Source organism: Lemur catta, chromosome 10 (genome assembly GCF_020740605.2).
Source record: "Lemur catta isolate mLemCat1 chromosome 10, mLemCat1.pri, whole genome shotgun sequence".
NCBI lineage: Eukaryota > Metazoa > Chordata > Mammalia > Primates > Lemuridae > Lemur > Lemur catta.
The window spans coordinates 34158028-34173912 of record NC_059137.1 but is presented as its reverse complement, the minus strand read 5'-3'; the positions used below and the strand labels follow the sequence as shown (position 1 = coordinate 34173912).

At 48.0% G+C, this 15885-nt stretch overlaps 1 protein-coding gene across 1 annotated transcript in view; it reads left to right on the top strand.

Annotated features, from left to right (window-relative positions):
* LOC123645954 (stimulated by retinoic acid gene 6 protein-like) overlaps nucleotides 1-12114 on the top strand; it is a 35006-nt gene extending 22892 nt beyond the window's left edge. The window contains exons 9-18 of the mRNA XM_045562511.1: nucleotides 956-1067; nucleotides 3025-3178; nucleotides 4311-4386; nucleotides 6630-6711; nucleotides 7038-7086; nucleotides 7538-7655; nucleotides 8699-8818; nucleotides 10123-10286; nucleotides 10990-11136; nucleotides 11727-12114. Of these exons, the coding sequence (XP_045418467.1) occupies nucleotides 956-1067; nucleotides 3025-3178; nucleotides 4311-4386; nucleotides 6630-6711; nucleotides 7038-7086; nucleotides 7538-7655; nucleotides 8699-8818; nucleotides 10123-10286; nucleotides 10990-11136; nucleotides 11727-11875 (1171 nt within the window). The 3' untranslated portion in view covers nucleotides 11876-12114. The remainder of the gene's footprint in view (nucleotides 1-955; nucleotides 1068-3024; nucleotides 3179-4310; nucleotides 4387-6629; nucleotides 6712-7037; nucleotides 7087-7537; nucleotides 7656-8698; nucleotides 8819-10122; nucleotides 10287-10989; nucleotides 11137-11726) is intronic.
* The last annotated feature ends 3771 nt before the right edge of the window (nucleotides 12115-15885 follow it).

Sequence of the window (15885 nt, the reverse complement as noted above, 5' to 3'; positions counted from 1 at the left end):
GTCCCACAGAAGCGTTTCACTGGATCAAACTGGATCACATGCCACCTGGAAACAATCACTGTGATTGGAGCCAGGAAGTGACGTCAGTGTCACTTATTCACCAGGACCCAGGGGAAGGAAAGGTAGTTCCTCAAATTAAAACTGAGGTGCTGTCACCAAAGAGGAGGACACAGATGTTGTCAGGCAAAAGCATCAGATCTCAGAATCATACAAGCCACCTCCTCACCTGCTTCTGCTACTGTGCATGCTGGGATGCATCCCAGGGAAGAGACGTGTCTTATCTGAGGTCACATGGTGGCAAAACTAGTACTTTGGGTAGAAATAGATTTAGCTAGATAGAGCAGAAAACCCCAAATAATGGTGATAAGAGACACTACTTTATCAAAGTAACAAGAGAGATTTATTACTTTATCAAAGAACTCTGGAGGTGAGCGGTCCATCTCGACCCTGCACTGTCCACTGTGGCAGTTTACTGATCCCCTGTCTTTCTGCCTCAGCCTCTAGTATGTACTTTCTATCCTCAGTGCTGCCTCATGGTCCCATGTGGCTGCTGGAGTGCCAGCCTGGACCAGCCACCATGTCTGCACTGCAGACAGAGGCGGGAGAAAAGAAGGCAGGGCCAAGGGGACCCTCCCAGCTGTGTCAGCTCCATCTGGGCAGCCTCCCCGATGACCCACACCACACTTCTGGTCACAGCCCATTGGCCCGAAGTTAGTCTGGTCACTCTTAGCTGCAAGAGAGGCCAGGAACTTTAGTCTTTTAGTTAGTGAATTACTGCCCTGAATAAAACTGAGTCTCCATGTTATTTAAGAATAAGGGGAAAACGAAACCTGTGGAAATTACATTACTGTCCCTACACTAAACTCCAGGATAAAAAGGAGGAGATGGGGTTATTTTCAGAAGACTTTGTTTATCTGCCACAGCCTCTCATTTCTTGATGTTTATTCATTCACAGAGAGGGAGAAACAACTTGGTTCCAAAGCAGGATATACGAGTGGGACCCATGCTTTCAATTCCCAAGCAGAATGATCGGAACGATCGTGTTGGCCTTCATCTGCCTGTACCTTGTAAGTACATCTGAGAAAATGTTTTTGTAATTTGTAAATGGGGCAGGGTGGACGCTAGGGTTATGGAGTCTTTGAGGCACACAGCATGTGCCTAAAAAGCTGGGTCAAAATTGAATCTTGGTAAATCAAATAAGTACGATACTTCAACTCTACCATTCTGATTCCAGGGACACTTTTACCTGCATGGTGGATATTATTAACACTAGTAAAAATAATCCCTACCAAACAAAACTGATAGCAGTTAAAACTCCACATGGTAAAATTTATCATTGCCCAAAAACTGATGGAAAAAACATATATTTGAAAATATTTCAGTATACAGAATTTGACCCAAGAAAGTTGACTTGGTAGAAATAATGATCCCTAAATAAAACTTACAACAGCAGAACCTACAGTCGGTTAATTATGCTGTGAACAAAAGTCAAATCATTGAAATATAAAATAATTGATCCTGACAAAAATAATTTCAGAGAATTATAAATAAAAGTGGACAAAGTAGACTTGGTTTACCGTCCTATATTTTAAAAAATGGATCAAAAATTAAAATGTCTTAAGTTTACTTTCTCAAAAAAATATTTTAAACGTTTACATAATTATGACTTCCGTGTTTCATTTAGCATAGAATCAAAACATTTTGTGTGGCCAAAGTCACCTGAAGTAAAATGGCTGAGTCACAATGGAGGAATAAAAATGGCAAGGCCAAATTCTCTTCTGCTCATTTTAAAGGTACTAGGACCATACCTATTTAAGTCACTCCTGTGATTAAGTTTTCAAGTGAGTGTTTAAGTTGGGTTATGCTGCAGTACCAGATAACCCCCTAAGTTTCAGTGGCTTAACGCTGTATTTTTACCACACAACAGTGCTGAGTGGGTGTTCAGGTGGGGGAGGCGGCACTCCGCCACGTGGTCACTCAGGAGCCATGTGACTTCACCAGTCCTGAGGACCCCAGCACCATCTGTAGGCAGTCAGCACACGGGGAAGGAGCATGGAGACAGGCTGTGGGAGGTTTCCATGGACTGGGTGCGGAAGCATCACACAGTCCTTCCACTCCTCTGTCACTGGCAACAACCTGGTCCTGCGGTCACACCCAATGCAAGGGAGGCTGGGAAATGTAGTCCCGCCTGTGCCCAAAGAAGGGATTTGAAGGGGAAACTATAGAGTTCTCTGTAATAACGAATAACTCACTTGGAGTTATGATGTTTCTTAAATATTTGTGGGGTATCCACTCTGTGCCAAGCACTGTAGGAGAGCTGGAAGAGGGCAGAGAGCTGGCTCAGCCTGGTCCTGGCCAGGGAGAAGCTCCCGTGGTCAAAGAGAAGGGAATAATCCGTGGTATGAGGTACCTGCCAACCTAAGAGAGAAAACGGATAGAGTGAACGTGCTCTGGAAATTTAGTGACTCATTCCAGATTGAGCAGCTGCCTGGAGATGACAGTGTTTGAGCTCCCTTTCAGAGCTAAACATGACCGGGTTGGTGGAGTGAGAGGCAGGGGAGCTGCGGAAGCCATGGCATTGAGGCGACAGGAGGACAGGGCAGTGGGCAAGTACGCCGTGTGCACAGGAGACAGTGCAGGAAGCCGTGCCTTCTCCCACGGGGCTCCCCCAGATCAGTGATGGCAGCAATGGGAGATAGGGCTGCGATTGTCCCCAAGGTCACCCCTCTCTCAAAGTTAGTCATTCTTTCACTCTGTTTCCAGGAGTGTTTGAAGAGTTTCCCAAGCCCTTGTGGGGCCCAGTCTTGTTCACTGTAGGGTAAGGAACAGAGTGTGAGGTGACTTCCGTCTCCCAAGAACTCACAATCTCATTCATGCTGGAATAGCCAGTGTGTGGGGTCATTTCCAGTAAAGTTTTGAATGCCTGGAAGAGACTGGCCTCAACACCAAAGAGAGATCCATGTGTTACTCCTTTGCTGAGCTGGACTCAGGTGAGACCTTGCAACCTTTGCTCTGTGTCCGTAGTTCATTGTCATTGAGTTCTACATGTTTATGTTCGTGGGAGACGAGCTGGCCGTGTTTGAAGGCAAGCTGGAGAGCTACATCGCCTTCGCGAACCAGACGGGGCCCCTGACCCCAGGCATCCTGCAGGTGAAAGAGCTGATCAGTGTCATCAAAGGTAATCCCATCTACCACTTCTGTTCCTGACACCTGTGTGGGAAACTGGGCACAGGGCTTGCATAATAATCAAATTGGGGTAATTAGCAAATCCATTACCTCAAACATTTATCATTTCTTTGTGGTGAGAACATTCAAAATACTCTCTTTTGGCCGGTGCGGTGGCTCAGACCTGTAATCCCAGCACTTTGAGAGGCTGAGGCAGGAGGATCACTTGAGGCCAGGAATTCCTGAGACCACCCTGAGCAACATAGTGAGACCCCATCTCTACAAAAAATAATGAAACTAGCTGGGTACAGTGGCACACACCTGTAGTCCCAGCTACTCAGGAGGCTGAGGCAGGAGGATCACCTGAGCCCAGGAGTTTGAGGTTGCAGTGAGCTATGATTGCACCATCACACTCCAGCCTGGGTGACAGAGTGAGACCCTGTCTCAAAAAACAAAACAAACTATCTTCTTTTCTAGCTATTTTGAAATATATATACATTGTTGTTAACTATAGTCACCCTACTGTGCAATAGAACACCAGATATTGAGTATTTTTAATCATAAAGAGATGGATTTTTATCAAATGCTTTTTCTGTACCTATGGAAAATCAACTTCCACAGAAGCTTTTAAACCAACAAATCATCTTGCTTCCCTGATTCTACATCCCTCTCTCATAAACACACAGAATTTTTCTATGAGCAGATTAGATTCTCAATATCAAAAACTTGTGGAAAGGCGGATGAGTGAATAAATAGCCAACACATCTTGATCCCAGCCGTCCTTGTACCTGGTTGAAGTGCAGCCAACACCGCCCCAAGTGGCAGTTAGAGGTAAAATATAAATGACGTTTTCAATGGGCAGAGGCTACATATGATGTGCATACCTCAAGATTTTTCTTCCCTTCATTTACTATAGAGTGAAAATATTAGCACCAAAGAGAGGATTGTGCAGAAAATAAATTGAATCAAGGGTGTGTGTGACTAAAATGAAACAGAAAAATGAGCAGAATTTACTTACACAAGAAACGTGGTAAAGGAAGTGCAATAGATTTTGCCTAGACCTTTCTGATACGGGATTCTGCATTTTGAAAATTCTGTCTCATGTTTATTCCTCAGTGTCCCTCATATCACCTTTTGTGTTTCAGGAGTCTGGGTGGTGACGATTTTGCCTGCCTCCCTCACGTGTGTGAGCTACCTGTTCCACATTTTGGCCTGTTACAGGTGAGAACACTCTGGGAGTCATTTGCGTGTCTTTCGCCAGGAGTGTGCATGACAGGCTTTTCTCAGCATTCCTGAGCCGCGGCCGCAGTGCCCAGTATGGGCCCAGGAAGTGAATATAATGTCCAGGGATAAGTGCATCTTTTGGTAGGAAGGCAGAAAGGAAAGAAAGCTATTGATTTGAACTTCCACAATGAGCTAACATCATACTTAGAATCTTCATTTGGATTTCACCACGACCCTTAGGGATAAGTACTTTCATCTTCATTTTTACAGCTGGGAAAGCTGAGACTCAACAATATTAAATAACTTGCCGGAGCAATTAGCAGATGATCAATTCTTTCTGATCCCAGAGACCTTGTTATTTCTTGCACACTCAGTCACCTCTATTGGATGGCAGATCTGCTCTGCTCTCCAGGGCTAATCACGCTGGGCTCCCAGCAGGCGAACCTGGTACATCAAAGGGACCGGGAGCATCAGTCTCAAGGACAGCAGTGCAGGAGGCGGGGATGGCCTTAAATATGTAGTGAGCATTTGCATGAAGACATCAATTGCATGTTAAGTATACACTGCTCCCGCCTCTCTCTCTTTCTCCAACACACACACACACACACACACACACACACACACACACACACTCTCACAGGAAGCCCAGGGCTAATTTGCAACTCTCTGGAGCATCCTGCCTTTACAGCCTCCTCATCTGCCTGACCAAAGGGTGGCGGGTCTCTTGCAGATGGCACCCACTGCACCCGCTCTGGCATGAAGGGCCCCAGCTCTCCACCAGCCCTGTCTCGCTCCTTCTCTCCACTTTCTTCTCCCCGGACCCCGTAGTGGTCTGTACATGGCTACTCCCCCTGCGCTGCCCAATGTGGGCACATGTCTGTGCCTTCCGTCATTAGTGTGCACATGGCTGGGAAATACTCACTGAGACCTTGGAGCCCAACCAGGGACAACCACAGCACAGAGGGGGCTGCAGGGACGTGGGGCAGCTGAGGGCACTGAAGGAGAAGGCACCTGGGGAGAGGAGGCCTGGCTCCTGGCCAGGCTGCCCCTGTTCCCACGTGTCACCCAGGAGTGGTGATCCCTGCCCAGCCTCCCTATCAGGACAGCGGGGCAGAGGAAACTGTGGACGAGAAAGCCCCTTACGAACTGCTGGGCACTGGCACCATGCCCACATCTTAGTTTCTCTTAGCATTATCCCAACCTATATATAGACACTTTTAAGAAAATACTACAAAGAATATTTAGTGTAAGGTAAGTCTTCCTCCTGCTTGGATACATAATCTTTTGCCCTACGCTAACCACTATTAATTGTTTTCTGTGTATCCTTCCAGAAATTTTCTATGCACAATGCAAATATGTGTGCATTGTGTGTGTGTGTGTTGTGTTGTGCATGTTGGTCGAACCACACTCAACTCCAATGCTGCCAAACAAAAACAATGAAGGTCATATAGGCAATTTTGAAATTTCTTGTAGCCTTTTTAAAAAAAGTAGACAGGTTATATTAATCTTCATAATATATTTTATTTAACCCAATATATCCCACACATTATTATTTCAACATGTAATAGACATAAAAATCATTAATATTTGCATTCTTTATTTCATCCTAAGTCTTTCTAATTTAGTAGTCGTGAAAAGTACAAAATGGCCTGAAAAAATGCCGGAGATAGAATGTTAAGTAGAACCAGCAGGACATGAACGTGAATGTGGACTGAGACGATAACGCTGTGGAGCTCCCCTTTACATGCAGGGCCAAGGCCTGGCCTGGGACATTGGAAGGGGAAGCTGTGACTGGCTGAGGGGTGGGATTGTGAGGGGTTGTTGCCGCTCTCTGATTTCCCTTTCTGTTGTTAGAAGTTTAGGCTATCAACAAAATGGGTTTTCTGTTGTCAGTTGGTTGTAAATCATCTTACATGTCATAAGCAATACATACTCATAACAGAAAAAATAAGAAAATATAGAAAGCAAAACAAAGAAAATAAAGGCCACACATAATGTCATCTATCAAATTCAGTCACCATTATGACTTGGTAAATATACATTATTTTTACAAAATATGCTAAACTTTAAGAGTTTTAAGGCAACTCTGAAGCAGCCCGGGAGCTGCAGCCCGCACCGGGGAGGCCGGGCCGGCGGCCCTCAGCACCCACAGGCCTTTCTGTGATATCTGTTGGGTTCTGACTATGATCAAAGAGCCGTCGTTATTATGAACACTGCTTAACTGCCCACTTCTCCTCCAGAAAGCACATAAAGAAGCTGTGGGCAGGAGATAAGCACTTCCTCCCTTTGAGGTTCCGCAATCCCGCCTCGTCGGAGAGCGTGGTGAGTCTGCACAGGCCTCTCTCTGCTGAGACTACGCCACGTGCACAACCTGCCCTGCGGCACCAGGCACAGGGGCCGCCCTGGGGGAGGAAGGGCCCCTCGCTGGGCGTCCAGAGTCCTCAGAGCTAGTCCTGTGCTGCTGCTGGGTGGCTGGGAACACATCACTGTCCTTATTGGGCCCTCAGTCTCCTCATCTGTAAATGAGGACGATCACGACACCCGCCTCCCTGGGTTGGCGGGTGCCCCCCACGTGAGACACGGATGCTGGACACACGTGGCAGAGGTAATGAAGGCTTCTGGGACCCCTTTTTCCTTTTAAATCGCAGGTGGCCATTGCAAGGTACTCTGGCTGGCAAATAGCCTACCTTCTGTGGGGTAAGTGCTGTCACGTGACCCATTCAATTCGGCACACATTCCGGGGTCACCCGCAAAGTCCTGGCTATGGGTGGGGAGGAGAGAGGTGCATCGGAAGCAGCCCTGGCTTCTGCCCTTGACAGCCCTTCAGGACAGAGAGTGAAACAAACACTCTCTAGGTCACCCTCACCACCTGTCCTGAACCCATGGGGCTTATATGCTAAGGTCCATGGTGACCCAGAGGAGAAAGTGACTATCCACGCCCAGGGCAGGGCTCGGATGTGTTCTCGGGGAGTTGATATTTGAACTGCACCTGGCAGGGTGAGTAGGGAGTAAGTGGGAAGAAAGGGGAGGCCATGCCAGGCAGAAGGAACAGGGTTGGCAAGCATGCCAGGGCCTCTGGTGGGAGGATGGTAGAGGGTGGAATGCAGAGAGGGGCCTGGGGGTGACCACCGGCTCTCTCGGCCCCTAGGCTACTTCATCATCCACGTGGTGCAGAGCTTGTGTGGCATGGCGATCATGTATGGCCTGGTGCTGCCCGTCATCCACAACCAGGCCCTGGAGATGCTCCAAGGGCTGGGCATCGGAATGTAAGTGCTGGGTGGGCGGGGTGTCCTGTCACTCCATGTCTGGGCAGTGGGGTGCCCTCCCAGCTGTTCCCTGGGCCCCTGATCTTAGCTCTGAGCCAGGGATGGGCCATCATAGCAATTCTCAAGGATGGGAACCTTACAGTTTACAAAAAGCTGCCTTTCCCTCTTCACAACTGTGTATGTGTGGGATACACTTATGTCCATTTTCCAGCCAGGAAGATTGAGGTTTAGGGAGGTAAAGTGAGAGGCAAGACAGTATGATGGAAGGAGGCAGGGAACCTTGGCTAAGCTTTCAGGTCTCCTATGTGGCTTGGGGTAAGTTATTTCCCTTCTCTGGACATCTGTTTACACATCTGGAAGACAAAGTGCAGGCTAGTAGCATTGAGCATTTACGATGTGTCTTTTCTCATAACAGCCTATGAATGTTGCACTCCATTTTGCAGACCAGGAAACAGAGGCACAGAGACACTAAGAGTTTTGTCCAAGGAGTGGGGAGACTTAGGATTTGGAGCTGGGCAAACTGAAACCAAAGCCTCCTTTTAACCATTACCCCGCACTGCCACTCAGGGGGTGTCAACACAGCATGTGGCGCTCTCTGGGGACCTCCCTGCTCTAACCTCTTTTGTGCCATACTTGCCTAGAGCCACCCATGATTCTGGGGTACAGCCAGTCCTTTCCACTCTCTCTCGGCCTTCTCAGGCACTTCTGAAAAACCCATTCCTTTCTTTGCTTTTCAACCTGCTAAGCCACTCGCCCAGCTGCCACCCCTGGTGAAAGCCAACATCAGTGAACTCCTGGAGTAATGGGCTGAGATCTGGAGCCAGAAGCCCTGTGCCTGTGGTCTTGGGAAAGCGACCTCCTCTTTGTGAGCCTCAGTTCCCTTACCTGCACATGGGTGTGGGAATGCTTTGTACAACAGGAGCTCATGCTACTGTTGTTCTGCCGAGTGGTCAGCGTCTCTCTCCTCTCTCTCACTGGGCATCAGAGAAGGGCCTAGAAGTGTTGGTAAGGCCACCTCACAACAGCCCCACCCTGTGTTTCAGCCTCACCACATCCATTGTCGTGGGTCTCATGGTTCTGCAGGTGAGGATTGCTGCTGGCTTCTTCCTGCAGCCCAAGCTGGGCTCAGCTGACAAGCAGAAGCCCTTGGCTCTCAACAACAGGTAAGGGTGAGGCCAGTGGATTGTATGGCCTTGGCTTTGGCTTTGGTGGTCCCCTGGCCCTTCCCCTTCCCCTTGGCAGGTTCCTAGGCAGACTCTATACTCTCTGAGAGGGTGTGGCGTGGGGGGCCAGGGGTGGGATCTGGAGCCAGATTGCCTGGGCCAGGTCCTGCCTCCACCCACTGAGCTGTGTGACCTTGTGGGAGCTTCCTGAACATTTACAAACCTCAGTTTCTCCCTTTACAATTTCCCCCTTTATGAACTGTGCATACCTCAAAGAGGTGCTGTAAGGGTGAAATGTGTTAAGAAATTGAACTTAGAACAATAGTGCTTGGCACATGATAATCCTTTCTAATTTGTTCATTCAATGCCATCCACTCATTGAGGGAACAACAGGGGCACTGAGAGCAAAGAGATAATCCCAACACGACCTACCGGTGACATGCTCAGTCCACTGGAACAGACAGGCACATGGACGACAGACGACTCTGGAGGGTGCAAAGGGTTACAAGAGAAACCTGAAGGATGAGGGCAGAGAGGTGGGAAGGCGGAGGAGAGGCGAGGTGGTTAATTCCCTGCAGATGGGATGCTCGAGCCGAGGTCAGGTGGGTGGCAGGATTTCTGCCTGTAGGAAGGAGGAGAGGGCATGGCCGGCAGCCGGCACAGCAAGGACGAAGGCAGGAAGGCACAAAAGGACAGAATAAGTCAGGAAAAAAGTGAGAATCTCAAATGGCTGCCATGCAGTGGGCTTAGACAGTGAGGGACACAGGGAGGACAGGGAGGGGACATAAAGTGACAAGACCAGAAAGCCCCCTCTCAGAGGGGTCCTGAAACTCAGGATGCAAAGTCTGGGCTTTATCCCAGAGGCCACAGGAAATCACAAGATCAGGTGGTCCCTTGGGAAGTTTCCTCTGGAAGACTTTGGAACAGCGCCGGCTGCAGGCAGGTTCCTGTTGCAACAGACAGTGGGGAAGCCCACCATCTGCTATAGCCGCTGAACCAACTGTAGGCCCATGAGATTTCTTATCGTACAGGAAGCCTCAAACCCCACGCATCACATGAAACAGTTACAGTCCCCACGAACCCTCATCCTGCACTGTGCTCAGCCCCTCCGCACCGGGCCTGAGCCGGACCTTACACTAGTGCTGTGACTGGGAGCAGTCGGCCCCCCACTATAGCGTGCGGTGGCAAAGCCATGCACCAGGAGTTGTAGGATTTGACCCTGGGTCTGGGGGGACTCCAGAGCCCACCTGCCCAGCCTCCTCGCCCTACTGAAGGGGGCTGCCTCGGCTGGCTTCTGTCTGCAGGAAAGCGTTCCACAATTTCAACTACTTTCTGTTCTACTACAACGTGCTGCTGGGCCTGGGCGCCTGCCTCTCCAGGCTGCTTATCAGCTGCGTCCTGGGCACATGGCTCATCGCGCGCATCGACAGGACCATCATGCAGAGCGGCTACGAGGGAGCAGACATGGGTGAGCGGCCAGCCCCTGCCTGGCCACATCCTCTGGGGTGGGCCGGTCTTGCACCCTCGCAGCCCCTGCCCTGCCTGGAGCTCACACCCTTCCCTGGGGCTCAGAGCTTATCTCTGATGGAGGCCATAAAGCTGAGTAGTAAGAACATGCGCCTCCTACTGCTCAGAAGGGAGTTCAAGGCTATTAAATAGCTGCCATTTGGCAGACCCTGCAGGAGGGGCAGTCGGAGGTAGTGGAAGTCTATGTAAACTATTAGATTGACTTAGGAGTGCACCGCTCTGAAAATCTTGAGAATGAACACATCTCAGAATTATCAGCACTGTTAGTTGGAAACTTAGTTAAGAGAATGTTCTGTTTAGTTGAAATACTCCAAAATCAAAGCCATGTCTGAGGAAGAGAAAGTAGTTTTCTTTTATTTCTAGCTCACGATCATTCATTCACTCATCCGTTCGATAAATGTACCGATGCCTCGTCAGTATTAGCCGTGGCTGCTCCTAGCTCCTTTGCGCTTTGAGTTCCCTATGACATGGACAGATTAGAATACGATCCCTAAGAATCTTTCCAGATCTTTAGACCTCATTTTCTAGATGCTCAGCAAGGACTCAGGCACCACTGGGGAGCAAACTGGCTCTGCAGTTATAAAAAGTACAAACTGGGTCATGTTGGGGAGAGCTGCCCAGCCTGACCTACCTCTGGGTTTCAGGGTTCAGAGCGTGGATCGGCATGCTTTATGTGGACCACTATCACACCAACCCCGTGCTCGTCAGCTTTTGTCACATCCTGATCACAGACCACAGGGAGAGGCAGCTGCAGCAGGCCATCAAATACTGCTACATAAACCAGTCAGCAGGTAAAGGCTCCTATTGGAACCTCCACTGGGTTCAGACAGCAGGAGATAAACACCCTTGGGCTCCCTGGGATCCCTGAGCTGCCCCAGGTTCCACCTTCCTGCCCCTTTTCTCCATACTCCATGCCCTGGGTGCCCTTCAACCAGGGAGTTCAGGAGGCTTAGTTCCCAGTCAGCCTGTTATGGGACCCACTCAGCCCTTGTGTCCTTGTCCTGCTACCTGGCCTCCTGCCTTGCCTGGAAATGACTCTAGTTCTGCTAGTGAAGTCCTCTGTTTCCCATTTGTTTGAGCCTCCAACTCATATCCCAGGCTGTGTACCAGATGCCCTGGGCTGATTTGATTATTCCGCCCTGCCACAAGCTCTCTGAGCTCACCTGCATTTCAGGGTGCAGACTGTGTTCATTGCTGTTCCCAGCACCGTGGATACCCAGGTCTCAGGGAAGACTTACATCCCTCCAACCTCCCTCATGTTCCCAGGAGTGCAGCTCCTTCTGCTACACCTCACACATTCCAGAGAGCTCTTCCAAAAGCCTTTGAGGCAAGCTGCCCCCTCCCACGCCCCTCCAGTCTGTCTTCTCTTATTCTCTCCTAGGTCCACGCGTCTCAGCTAGGTCCAGGACGAGGTGGCTCCTGCTGCAGACCCTGATCAACAACCCCAGTCTTGTCAAGCTCAGAAAACCTAAATCAGGGCACAGTTCCCGGCAGTTTACCCAGATGCTGATGACGTGCTCAGAGAGCTGACACTGGCCCCCAACCTCTGGTCCAAGACCAGGCTAGGATGTCTACACCCCAGAGAGGACTCAGTCTAACCAGCACTGTCCCCTGCAATGAGATGCGATGGTGCCGGCACTGTCCCCGCAGATGGCAGACAGCATTGTCCACTCATGGGATGGCCACCTGGGCTGAGGCATGAAGTCTCAGGATTATTTCATTCCCTTGGCAAAACAGATCAAAAACTAAAGAAATGTTTATTGAACAAACTTTGCCCATTAATGACTTCTACTATCCATTGTGGGTAGGCAGCCTTGGGGGTCACTGGTTAAGAAGCACTTAGTTTACGTACAAGGCAGAACTTTGCGTCACTGAGGAAGGTGGTAACATGTCTGCATCAGAAGAGTCTAACCATCAGATCCTATTTTCTCTGGAACAGAGTGTGGCCTTCAATCCAATAGGGTCCTCATTGCTTTCTTCTTTCCGGGCTTTATGGAACTCCGTGATCCCAGGCCCCACTCTGGCAGGACAAGCGGGCACGCACTGAGCTCTCTCTCCCAGGCCACTGCAATGAGGAATGGACAGAGCTGACCTGGGCCTTGGTCACAAAGGAAATGCACAGACGCTCTCTCACGAGGGTTGGTCACTGGGAAAGCCACTTCTCTGAGGATGCGGACAGGGTAGACAGGCATTCTAGGTGGGGAACAACAAGAGCAAAGTTGTGTGAGTGAGCGAGCCCCAAGCATGTTTGAGGAGGGAGAGCCAGGTGGCATGTGCAAGTTCAGGGTGCTGGGGAGGCCCAAATGCCAGGGTGGGATGCTTACATATTTGTCCTTGTGCAGAGCCCCGTACTTACGCAAATTCTTCATGCTGAAGCATAAGGACATGGCCCAGGACCTACAAAATCTGTCCACTCAAAGTTCTTCACGAAGCCTGTGCACGTATTGTGAGGATCCCACCAACAGGGCAGAGGGGAATCTCCAGCCACCTCAGAGAAATTGTAATTCGGTTGTTAACTGAACATGTAGTATAAACCCAGTCCTATTGCTAGGCTTGCAAAGTTGTCTCTTTTAGCCTAATCTCCACAACTTTGCCGTTCTGCTTTTAGAAACTGAGAAAACTAGGACTCAGAGTGTTGGGGTCCCCACACCATCACTTTGCAGCAGTGTGGCATTGGCCAAATTACTTTGCCTTTCTTCATTCACTTTCCTTATCTATAAAAAGAGGGCAACCCCCCCCTAAGATCCACCATTGTTTTGAGAAAAAAAATAGTCATATTAGTACCTATGAACATCTTAAGCTAGTGTCTGACATATCCTGAACTCTTAATAAATGTCAGTTACTGCTATTTGTCATATAACTCTTTGTGAATGATCTGATCAATATCTGCCCACTCCCTCAATAAGATATCAGCTCCATGAAGAAAGAGGCCTTCTCAAGTTTTGCTCACCATCACCAAGCACACCCCTGTAACAGAACAGAATGTTGGAATGAATGAAAGAATGAGGCAAAGATGAATCAATCTTTTGACAATGAATTCGCTTACCAAAATCAATCATCATGATTTGAATGAATAGTAAGTGAATACCCACAGAAAGCCCATATTGAAATGGAGAGGCTAATATGTAAACAACTCTCTGTGATCCAACCCACTACATGTAACATGGGCCCATACAAAGTTCTACGGGGATTTGGAAAAGGAAACCACTAATTCTGCCTGTGTTAAAGTTAATGAAGACTTCTCAGAAGCAGCAACACGTGAGCTAGAATCTGCAGATGTAAAACGGGGCATTTCTCACATGTGTTGGGGGAAAGGCAAGGTGTGCCAGCTCTGAAGTTCTGGATTCTGGGAGTTTGGAGATCATGCTAGATGGAGACACTCAACATGAAGAAACCTTATTTCAAGGCCACTAGGTCTCTTGTTTCCAGGGATCCAGATAAGGTACACGTAGAATATATTAATAGAAGCATAATATTTCAAAGAACCTGCTGACGATCTTAGGTAGTAGAGCTCTAGGATTACCTGTTATGCTGAATTTCACTCCCATGCCACCCTCATGCAGGCTCAGACAAGACATTAAATGTGTCTGAAGACAGGGAACCCTCCTTTATCCTCTGGATTCTACCTATCTCCTTTGGTGTGGGCCAGTCTCTGCCTGTTTGTGGTCCTCAGCTTCCCAACTGTACAATAAGGGGTTGGCTGTGGTCCTGCGTAAGCACCTGCTCAGCAAGGACATGGTGTCAGGCTCTTTCAACACTGGATGGGTGTCCACTATGGGATGGGCTTGGGCACACCCAGGTGCACAGGCTTCTTGACATGGTCAGTGGGGGTGGACATTGAGCATATGGCAGCCAGGTCTTGGGTCAAAGGCCAGGTGTGTACAAGGGAGCATGAGCAGGCCAAGGACAGTGGGTGCACATGAGCCCTGTCTCGCCACGTGGGCTCATATATGCACAATGCACCAAAGGCTCTGCTCTTGAGGTTGGCCCCATGTGGTCCCCACCAACCAGCCTCTGCTTGCTCTTGGTGCCCCATGTCCTCTGGGGCCCCATGGTCACCCCCCGTGCATTCAAGCCACAGGGCACTGGACGTGATGGGCCTTGAGAGGAGGGGACCACTTGTCTGTTTCTCCACAACTTTAGGGTATGTTGTCAAACTTTTGAATTCAACAATTTTGTCATGTTATGACTGAGCCTGAGCATGTTTTCATGCATTTAAAGTTATTCCTGTTTATTTTTCTGTAAAATGAGGGTTAATGTCTTTTGCCAATTTTTCTACTTTGTGGCTGTTTTTCTTAGGAATTTCTAGGAGATTGTTTTATATTGGGGATGTGAGCTTGGTGATATGAGTTACAAATATTTATTCCCAGTTTATCAGTTCTTTTTATCTGATGGTGTTTTGGTTTGGTTTGGTTTGGTTTTTCTGGGTTTTTTTTTGTGTGTGTGTTTTGTTTTTTGCGATGTATTAGTAAGATGTTTCTTCTCAAATTGGTCAACAAATTCATACAATCACTATAAAGTATCTTATCACTTATCTTGTGGAAACTGACTGGCCAATTTCCAAAGTGACATAGCAATACAAAGAGCAAAGACAAGTCAAGATAATCTTGAGGAAGAACAGAGTTGGAGGACTCACACTACCAGATATTAAGACAGTTTAAAGCTGCAGTAATCAAGGCCGTGTGCACTACTAGTACAAGGACAAACACTAGGCGAAATAGAAAGAATTGAGGGTCCAACTCGGACCCATACATTGAGATATTTTGTATATGACAAGAGAGGCCCAACAGAGCAGTGGGGAGAAGATAGTCTTCTCTGTAAATGGCTCAGGTCAACTGGTTCTCCACGTGAGAAAGAAGTGAATCTTGACCCCTACCTCACACTGTAGAAAAAAAAAAAATCTAAATGTGAAAGTTTACAACAATATTTACAGTATATAACATCAGAGAATAGTTTCATGACATTAGGTAAAACACAAAGTATACACTCCTAAAGACAAAAATCGGTAAATTGTGTCTTATTAAAATTAAGAACTTCACATCAAAAGGCACCTTTAATGGAGTAAAAAGGCAAGAACAGAATAGGAATAAATATTTGCCAGATATTTATGTGGAAAATCTCGTACTTAGGATATGTAACTAACTCCCATAAATTAATAAGAAAAAAGACAGACAATACAACAGAAACACTGGGCAAACTATTTGACTAGGCATTTCACAAAAAGATAGCCATGTGGCCAGCAAACATATGCAAAGGTGCTCCACACTTTTACTAATCAGGAAAATGCAAATTAAAACCACAGTGTGATACCAACAGGTAAAGGCTAAAATAAAAACAAGAGACCACAGCACATGTTGGTGAGGATGTAGAGCAACTGGAATTCTCATGCCCTGCTGTGTGTGTAAACTGATACAACCACTTTAAAAAACGGAGTACCTCTTAAAGATGGACATGTACATACTTTATGACCCAACAATCCCATTCTTACGTAAACAGCCGATAGAAACGCCTACATATCTTCACCACGCAAAAGAATGATC